This window comes from Lipophrys pholis, assembly GCF_963383615.2.
Source record: "Lipophrys pholis genome assembly, chromosome: 8".
In the NCBI taxonomy this organism is placed as follows: domain Eukaryota; kingdom Metazoa; phylum Chordata; class Actinopteri; order Blenniiformes; family Blenniidae; genus Lipophrys; species Lipophrys pholis.
In genome coordinates, this window is record NC_137630.1 from 10,484,721 (window position 1) to 10,495,398 (window position 10,678).

The 10,678-nt window shown below is 37.9% G+C and overlaps 1 protein-coding gene across 1 annotated transcript; it reads right to left on the bottom strand.

Annotated features, from left to right (window-relative positions):
• Nucleotides 1–1,838: 1,838 nt before the first annotated feature.
• Nucleotides 1,839–4,151, bottom strand: LOC308112900 (cerebellin-1-like). Its single transcript, XM_080468719.1, has 4 exons — nt 3,874–4,151; nt 3,457–3,540; nt 3,237–3,368; nt 1,839–2,871 (listed from the first exon to the last, which is right to left on the bottom strand). Exons 1-4 carry the CDS (start codon nt 4,115–4,117, stop codon nt 2,588–2,590), a joined length of 744 nt encoding a protein of 247 aa, XP_080324845.1. The 5' UTR covers nt 4,118–4,151; the 3' UTR covers nt 1,839–2,587.
• Nucleotides 4,152–10,678: the final 6,527 nt, after the last annotated feature.

Sequence of the window (10,678 nt, forward strand, 5' to 3'; positions counted from 1 at the left end):
AATAAATTGTGACACATAAAAACCTGAGGGTTGCTAAAAACAAAGGCATGGTGTTCAAAGGTGGTGAAACTACTCAAAGAAATGTCCTTTTTAAAAGTGAGTTACAAGTAATTGAGGCAGTGCCGCCACCATGTTTATGGTGCAATATGCAGAAAATGGGTTTAAAAGTTCAATGATTTCCTTCAAGTCAGTGACTGTTGCATTTAATTTAACTTCTGCTTGATGCAATGTGCATAAAGTTAAAATTTGAAATGAACAAAACAGGTTTTAAAAAAAGACAATATTTCATTTGATTCAGTTTTATATGATGGGATCTGCAGAACCAATGTCATGAGGCTGAAAGGTCTATTGCTTCACAGCATATTCAGGTTGTGCATCGTGTTTTTGAAAAGTGACTAAAAGTAACTAAATAAAGTAACTGGATTACTTTCTCAGGGACGTAATCCGTAACTAATTTCTATTTACAAGTAACTTGACCAACGCTGGTGACGGGTGAAGCTGAGGGTATGTGGATGAGGTCATTGAGGTTGATGTTGCTGTTGTGCTCACATGTGAGTTCCTGGAAGAAGAAACATACACACTGCTTATGAAACACTAAAGAATCGGAACCAACAAACATCCCCATGAAACCTTAACATTGCAACAAGAACACAACTGCAGAGACGTCCCACTGTTTCTGTAATTTTTCTGTCACCACAGTTGAGGTCTCTCGCACCTTGACTTCTCCATGCCGCTCTTTCTGCAGAAGAAAGCTTGAGCCTGTGAGCAAGTCTGTTGGGATCAGCTGCTGAGCTTTAAGGTTCTTGAGGAATGGTCTGCTGGACTGTCCTCTGAAGGTACATACCTCCATCTCATAGACTCTGGGCTTCGTTTGATGCATTCACATGAAATATTCTGGCTTCATGAATCATATATCTAAGTAAAACCAGACGTTCTCCTTCATCACACTTCCAGGTCTTTCATGGGCATGTCACTGGCACTTGAGGCCATGGTGGACAATGTGACTATACGAGTGAGCGAATTTTCTTTGTTGACCATTCTGAAATGAAACTAATCAGAAGCCAGACAACCTTATGGCTTCTGAAAAGTTCTGTTTTCTTGTGTAATTCACCCGGTGCCATGTCCAGGTCTTTGGCAGCTTCAACACATTACTCTTTGGGTGTTCTGGCTAGAAGCTTCTTTCCGTTGGAGATGAATTTCTGTAACCGTTTGCCTGTTGCAGAGTTCTCTTGCTTCCTTAATGAGCTTTATTTTTGCTTACACAGAAAATTGTGTCATTGTCATTCATAAAACTGATGTGTTAGCTTTTTCACTCTATGAAAGAATTTCAAAGAGTGGTGTGTTGTACTGACATAACCAACATCCATCCATCTTCTCTCACTTATCTGTTTGCAGGTCAAGGGGGTGGCAGTCTGAGCACTATCACCAAGATCACATTGCACCAATTGAGAACATTTCGTGCAGGTGGTGAACCCGGAAGGCGATGCCCAGCGTGGGACATGAACCCACTACCTTGAGATTGCGAGTCTCATGCTCTACCAAGTGAGCTCGCCAGAGGCGCACATAACCAACAGCAAGGTTTTATTGTATTTACGCTATTTATCAATTTATTCATCAATTTTGCTCATCACCTGTTGGACAGGAATAGATTGACGAACAAATACTTGTGGATGGGCGCCTCATCACTTTGGAATGTTGTTGTCATGTCAGCTAAACACATTTCTGTTACTGCAAATAAAAGCCTCATATTTCATATTGATCACATTTCCGTGCAAAAGAACAGAGCTTCACTTTTGTTTGCAGCTGATACTGCAGAAAACAACATGGGAGGATTTAATGGAAAGAACGTCTAAACTCTTTATTTATTTGATTTTGTGACAATAAATGGAAACAAGAGTGGGTCCATCAATAAAGTGACCGATGGATGTGGGTGAGTGTGTTTGGTCGTCTCTGTGTTTCCTCTGTCATGGACAGGTGACCTGTTCAGGCTGGAACCTGCATTCACTGTTTGTTAGCTGGGATCAGCTCCAGTGCCTCATGACTTTAAGTTTTATAAAGTGGTTTTGAGGATAGAAAGAAACTTGAAACTACACATTAAGTCTTTTTTCTCCCCAGGTTAAAGTTTATTATCAGGAGTAAAACAGAATAATGTGACCAAGAAGAAGATATGAGACATTAACTTTCCATACCAGTAGATTTAGAAACGAAACCTTCCATAACCTTTTATTACTAAAGGTAATAAAGTTGCCAGTATCATTAAAAATAAACACACAAAGTTGGAAGAAATGTAGTTACTGTTTTGTAAACAATTCATACAGTATACAATAAAATTTGCATAAATCAAGAGCTTGTAAAGTTCCTTTGTAACAAATATGTGATGCTTTCAATACAAATGCAAAAAAAAAAAAAGTCAATTGCAGTGAATGAAGATGTACTTTATTTGCTTTGCTTTTCAAATCTACAGAATTCTCTATATATGGTCCATGATTATTGAAAAAAAAAGAAAAAAAGACTTGATGACTGCTCTACCATTCGAGCCACAGCCGTCCATTATCATACTGCAAAAACATAAAACACTGTCGGCAGTTCACATGGTGAAGAGCAGACGACCGCCGAAGGTGCTGTGGCGGTCACCATCGTCATAAATTCTGCAATTTGGATAAAGGTGAAGAAACACGACGTCTCCAACTTCTAATAACAACGTGACACCGTTGGAAGCTTTCTCAAAACCAGAAGTCCAATGTCCATATGCAAGAAGAATACGCTGTCCGTTCTTCAACAATATAACACCTGAAGGATGTGATGGATGTCCAGGTGCAGCAATGTGCATCTCAAAGTGGTAGCCTCCTCTCACTGGTGCTGTGAAAAAACCTGCAACACACATTTGGATGATGACATCAGGTGGTGTCCTTGTTCATTTGGAAAGAAGATTCAACAATAAATCATGTGTGACAAAAATTATATATTGTGAAATGTGTTCCATATGTAATGTTAAATAATTCAAATTTTACATGAAAAGGGAATTAATAAGAAACAAATTCCCCTCACATCCATCTAACCGACTACAGAGAAGATGATTCTGGTTTCCATTCACAGTGTAATCCTTCTGGCCTTCCTTTCTCTAAAGATGAGGACCACCACTGAGTAACATGGAGCATTTTCTACTAGATCTGTTTCAACATTGGTTCAAAAAATAATTAAAGATATATTGTATTTCAGTGTGTATACTTGGTTACCTGTATTTGGGTTGTAGGCATTTCCAATATTTGTAACAACATTTCTGAAGACCAGAGGCATATGAGTGTTATATGGTCCGAGAGTTCCATGGCCAGAAGCCAACAGGGAGGCTGAAAACGCCACTTTCCTTCCTGTGTGAGAGAAAAACATCCTTCTGTTAAAGTATGTAAGTTAAAAACAGAGACATTGAAGTGAAGATGAGCTTCTACAATCACAAACCTTCTCCCTCTCTCCTCAGAGCGTCCACATGATTTTCTGTGATGTTTGCTCTGGTTTTAATGGTCACCAGTTCTCCAGCTTGAGCTGAAAATCAACATTACGGTGAAACATTGCAGGAAATATCGTCACTGTAATTTTTACACTTTACAACTTGATCGTCTGGGCTGGTTTTGGCCCATGAGCTTCATGTTGAACTCTGCAATTATAAAGTCCTATTTGGAGGAAATAGCTTTCAGTGTTTAAGTGTACATATATTTATCATTGAGTTTGTCCAGCTCAGTTATTTGCGACTCCAGTTCTCTAACTTTAGTTGTTTGGACTGAAACAAACAAAAACAAACACAGAGAAAACAATGAATGTTGGAAAACAGCACATCAGTAGTTTGAGGTAGTGTGATTACTTCTCTCACTGTTTTACCTTGGTTCTCTCTTTGGAGGTCCCTTATTTCGTACTTGAGTCCAGCCAGCGTCACACTCATCTCTCTCAGCACAGAATGGATGTCAGGTGTGCAGCTTTGTTGGTTGTTTAAGGTTTTTGCTGCTTCGTCTCCTTTTGATTCAGTTCGCATCAAATGTGAAATCACTTCATTGTCAGACTCTGTATTGAGCTGAGCTGCAGAGACGGAGCACACCAGGAGCAGAAAAGAAAGAAACACGTCCATCTCTTCTCTCAGAAGTTGGTCTGTGTCTGACAGACTGGTCGTCCTAGATGTAAGTGCAGCCTTAAATAGTGTCCTGGATGTCAGAAGTTGATCAGTAACTAGCAGGTAATTCTATTTATCAGAACATCCAGGAGATAAGACTTGTTGTGAAATTGGAAATTTCCCCACAGGAAACTATGCACGCCAACCCACCTGGAATATTATTATATGTACACAGAACACTCACATGATGACAAACTGAACATACACAGTTACAACTGTAGATTATCAGAATTAACAGAACCAAACACTCTTTGCAGGATTCTTATTACTGAGCAGCTTAAATCTTTTCAGTTTCTCTAATTGCTCCTCTCACGTCTCCTGTAATGAAACCTGAAGTTTTACTCTGAAAGAGCTTAATATTGGTTTTCTTCTTTTCACCTGATGCTGCCGAGGTAGATTTATTAAATATGACATGAAAGAATCGATCCCATCACTAATTAGTTCCACCTTGGTGAAACTACTGTTGGGAAGACTGGTTGCACATCTGGATACCATTATGTTGGGAACAACGTTTGGCTATCGATAATGATTAATAATTATCAACGATAGTTATTAAGTATTTACAAACATTTTTAAATGAAAAACAAATCGTTTCTATCCGTCTCATAAAATACATGGACTCACTATATCTAATTGAAAAACACATTTTACTGACATTCAGCGGTTTTATCTCTACCACTTGGTTGAGGTCTGTTACACAAGTAACCTCCACTAGATGTCACTGTGTTTTCAAATGACAAGCAGAGCACGTTAACCTCCTCACAGGATTTTAGCGAGACCAAAATAATTCCTTACATAAGGCCTCTGTTTGCTGTTATTTTCAAAGGTAAGCTTTTATTTATTTTTTAATTTTAAATTCCATTTTTTTTAACATTTTACGTCTAAGGACTTACCGAACATAAAAGGGTCAAATACATTTTGGAAAACATGCTCTACCAAATGGTTGATTCGGTGCTTAATGGAAAAGGTAGTGAAGCAAAACAAATGCTGTTAAAATTGACTATTTGCTAAAGAAAACAACAATAGAACTTCTGAGCATTAATTGAGGTTTGTATAATACATTCAGATAAAATATCATTATATCTGGTGACATAACTTTAGAAGTTGTCTGACAACATGATTGAGAAGTTTCATTGTCTTGTTATAGGAAAAGTGGTGATGCTAATATAATACATTTAACTGTGAAATGAAAACATATTTAAATTTTCCGGTTTTGACATAAAGCTCCCCTAATAACAGACAAAGGACTGACAAAGAAAGGAGGTGGAGCTTTTGATTACAGGTCAGCTGAAGGTGATCGCAGTGAAATGTCTTGACAACTAATGTGTCAACCTCAATGCATGTGGGATCCAGCCTCTTTCATCTGTCAAACAGTGGAGCCAGGAGACCTGTTCAGGCTGGAACCTGCATTCACTCATTTATGCTGGGATCAGCTCCAGTGCCTCATGACTTTCAGTTTTATAAAGTGGTTTTGAGGATGGAAAGAAACTGGAAAACACACATTAAGTCTTTTTTCTTTCCAGGTTAAAGTTCATTATCCGGAATAAAATTGCATACTGAAGATATGAGATATTAACTTTACATAGCCAGAGATTTTGGAAAATTAAAAAAAATTAAAAAAATAGAAACCTTCCATACTTTTGATTACTGATAGTAATAAAGTTGCTATTGTCAGACTGCTTGACGTAAACACACAATGCAAAAATACAAAACATAAAATTGTGGCATAAATGACTTCAAATGAAGAGGTACTTTAATTGCTTCTTCATAGATATCTACAGAATTCTCTATATTTAGTACATTAACATTGAAAAACTCTGTAACTATGTAAATTTTGATTGAAAGTAGATAATGAGGAAACATTTACAGATTATTTCTAGTCAAAAAAGATAATCAGTTTTATTTAAACTTCACCACTCTGTCCACAGAAAAACTGTTGGGTGGTCCCAGTTATCATACTGGAAAAACACTGTCTGCAGTTCACATGGTGAATAGTAGATGACCGCTGAAGGTGCTGGGGTGGTTTCTATTGGAAGAAATCACAGTATTACGCAAAAGGCGAAGAAACACAGCGTCTCCAACCTCCAATAACGATGTGGCACCATTAGCAGAACTTAAATAACCAGAAGGCTGATGTTCAATTGCAATCAAAATATGTTGTCCATTCTTCACCAATACAACAGCTGACAAATGAAATGGACGTCCAGGTGCACCAATGTACATCTCAAAGTGGTAGACTCTTCTCACTGGTGCTGTGAAAATACCTGCAACACACATATTTAGATGATGACATCAGGTGGGGTGATTCATTTGGTGAGAGGATTCAATAATAAATCATGTGGGAAAAAATTATATATTGTGAAATGTGTTCCGCATCTTGTGTTAAATAGTTAAAATATAAGATGACAAGGAACGAAATATGAAACAACTTCCCCCTCATATCCATCTAACTGACACTAGATAATCTGATTCTGGTTTCCATTCACAGCGTAATCCTTCTGGCCTTCCTTTCTGTAAAGATGAGGACCACCACTGAGTAACATGGAGCATTTTCTACTAGATCTGTTTCAACATTGGTTCAAAAAATAATCAATGATGTACTCCATTTCATGTATATACTTGGTTACCTGTATTTGGGTTGTAGGCATTTCCAATATTTACAAAAACATGTTTGAATTCTAGAGTTGTAAGAAAGTTAAATGGTCCGAGAGTTCCATGGCCAGAAGCCAACAGGGAGGCTGAAAACGCCACTTTCCTTCCTGTGTGAGAGAAAAACATCCTTCTGTTAAAGTATGTAAGTTAAAAACAGAGACATTGAAGTGAAGATGAGCTTGTTTCTACAATCACAAACCTTCTCCCTCTCTCCTCAGAGCGTCCACGTGGTTTTCTGTGATGTTTGCTCTGGTTTTAATGGTCACCAGTTCTCCACCTTGAGCTGAAAATCTACATTAATGTTACAAAATTTGAGGAAATATCTTCAGTGTAATTTTTACACTTTACAACATCATCTTACAGGTTAGTTTTGGCCCATGAGCTTGATGTTGGACACTGCAGCTATAAAGGAGCAGCTATTGTTCCCCGAGACATAGGCGTCGGAAGAGGCCTTGTGTTGCAGGAACCAAAAGAACGATGCAACACAATTATACAGTTTTAATAGCATTCAACTGAAGTTTTGATCATCTATGAATAATTTTAAAAATAAATCCTTTGTACTGAAGTTGCTTTAAAGGTTTGAACACCATCAGAACATGTCAGGATTAAGTGGCTCTTCGGTTTTTGTTTGAATGTGAAAATCTCACTTGAAGTTAACCTATTTCATTGTTGTAGCAACTGTATGGGGATAATACAGGTTTCTAAATTGCTTTACAAAGGTTATGTCAGTCAGCAAAAAATTATAATGACTGCTTTGACGGTGTTCAGTGGTTGTAAATTGATAAGCTCTTTTCCTTATGGGACAACAAAGTCACGAGAGTAATGATTTCCTACATAAATCAATCGTCCTGGAAGAGCAACGTCAAACTTTATAAAACATTCACAGAGATGCTTCAACAGAAACAACAAGTTTCTCCTGAAACCAAAAACACAATCATGAACTTGAACCATGAAGTCACTGTATGACATGCTGTAGATCGGAGGGATTGTCTTCTCTGTTTGGAAATCAAAATAGGTTGCTACCACAGAGTTACATGAGTACTGCTAAAGTAAAACCATGCACACTCAACAACACTGAGTACTAGAATAGAATAGAATAGAATAGAATAGAATAGTCACTCTGCAGCAATGTTAAAACAGTGTTTGCAGCAGTGAAATGTCATGACAGAAACCTCAGTGACAGCAATAAAAAAAAAAAAAACACTATAGTAAAAACATACAAGACTGTGAAGAGGAAAAATATTAAGTATTAAATATTAAAAGTCCAGGACGAACAAACAAGTATTTACAAAAGTAGAGCACAAAAAAAGAAAATAATGTTGTAACTTGGGCTTCAAGCTCATCCGGTGGGACCCCGAGCTGCTCCCAAGCCAAACAAGAGAATTGATCTCTTCAGTGGGTTCTGTCTCTTCTCAGTTGGACTTTGTTAGACCACGAGCTCAAAACACCTCAGCTGGTCCATCGTGATGTGGAGGAGCTGTGGCTTGACTTTGAGCCTCTTCAAGGTGGTCGAGTTCCTCGAACTACTCAACAGAGAGCTTTGCTTTACACACTTCCTGACCCTGGTTGTGCATCGACAGACTGCAGTGAAGATTATTTACTATTGTTGAATTAGTGTATTAAATGCCATATAGCCACAAAGCAGTATTCATCTACTTTCCAAAATAGTTTTTGTTCTTTCTTTAGCAGAATCTAATTTCTTAACTCGGATGAATTACACTCTTGCACCTTTGTTATATTTTTAAAATGTTTGATTTAACGCCATACATGGCACTAACTAAAATAATAAAAAGGGTGAAGCACTTAACTTCAATGTGTTATTGGAGGATATTTCCAGACTTCAAAAATCTAAGGCCAGTTAGAAAAATACACATTAAAATCTTGCAAAGTGGTATGAAACTGACCAGGATCACATGTTTAACCATCCATTCTCTCCCGCTTACCCATTCCTGGGTCACGGGGGTGGCAGTCATCTCTTGATAAATGATTCTCCTAAAGGACTAAAGACTACTTTGACATTACAAAGTATGGCTTATATATAAAATAAGTTTCTTTTTTTAACAAAGAAAGTACATGAAAATCGACTTATCAGACTTCATTTGGTGTGAGTTTAGAAATAGACTGTCACTTTCCGGTTTACCCTTTATTCATATTATTGAGATAAACGCATCAATCAGGTACACTAACTGGGAAAATGAGATGCAGCAAAGTACAATGTTCATGCGTTTATAACAAATACCACAAAAAAATACATATATCAGTTTGTGGCTCAATAATTTAATTTTATATATTGGAGTATATCATTCAATTTAACACTGTTAGTTCAGAAGCAAGCATGACTTATCAAATAAGGTCACTTGCCCCATAAATTGAATTTCCCAGAAGGAAAACAAAGGGTAGGACCTTTGTCCTACCCTTTGTGATCTAGATCTGATAGCAATATTTATGATTTCATTTTAATAATTTCAAGACGTGTGATTAGACTGCCCCTGTAAAGGCCCCAGTGCCATAAGCACCTCCTGATATGATAGAGTAAAGCTCAAGGCCATTGCACGCTATGGCCTAAATAACCAATTCATAATAAACGTAAAGCCCAAACCTCTTTAAACATGTCAAGAGAAACTGTGATCAAAACAATGTTTTGGTATTCGGGGTATGCTGATGGACATCTTTTGATAAAAAGTATGTTTAATTAGATTGTCAAGTATTTTGCAGTTATGATCTGGAGCCAAGCTCTTTTACATTAAGACATCTTGCTTCCTGCTTGCTTCTTCTCAGTATGAAGGGGCAGCGGCTCCTGAATGGCTGAGCTCGTCTCTCTATCAGAGAGGGAGAGAGAGAGAGAAAGAGAGAGAGAGAGAGAGAGAGAGAGAGAGTCACCACCGCCCTGAAAAGCCTCATTTCAGCACCTCGTATCTGTGATCTCTTTCTGTTGTTTCTTAAGGTGAAGGTGGGGATTGTAGAGAAGCTTTGTTTTATAGATTCCTCTTCCTCACAGAAACACAGTTTGAATTATTTCCAACAAATATTCTGTTCAGTGACTGGATTAGGAATCTGTTTCTGATTGAAGTGAATAAGAAAGACAGACGCTCACCTGATATTGAGTCAATACAGCCAGAAGCAATCGATGATAGAGAAAAGGACTAATTGTAATAAAATCATTTAAAAATGGTTTCAGAGCCTGTTTTTGCTTGTATTTTCATGTGATCATGATGTAGACTGACAAGAGCAAGTTGTTGATTCAAATAAAACCACCAAAGCAAAACGCACGGGCTATATTCATTTTCTTCATGTAATCCTCTGACGTAGATCAAATGTCTTCACCAACAGACTCACAACAAATCGCCACAGGGGATCATTCCTTTATTAACACCTTGTTCACATTGAGGCCACAACGTCAATTTGTTCACAACTGGAAAACTCTAAAAAGGGTGACCCTGAAAAAAGTAAATTTGTTCCTATTATCAGTGTCCCAACAACTGTTTAGTAAGTACCCACTGATTGAAAAGGCTCCAGCGAGAGTACTGAGATGAACTAGCAGGAGAGAGCACATCACTTCAATCTTAGCTTCTCTTCTTTTAACCTTGACAGCTCTTGAAAACCAGGCTCTGTCATATATTAAAGAAGTTTTCGTCCCATATTAACCCAGAAGAAGACTTGGTTCTCAGTGTTGACCTACTGGAGGCTCGTGTCATGTGGAACCAGCTCATGGTTTCCGCTGGGGAGGCCGACAGTCTCTACTTTTCAGGCCAGGGTTAAGATCATTCTGTTTAATAAAGCTTACAGTGGACTGGTTCAGGACACCCTGCACCATTTGACTTTCCTTCCTCATTCTCCGTGCAGTGATGAGTCACACACACACACACA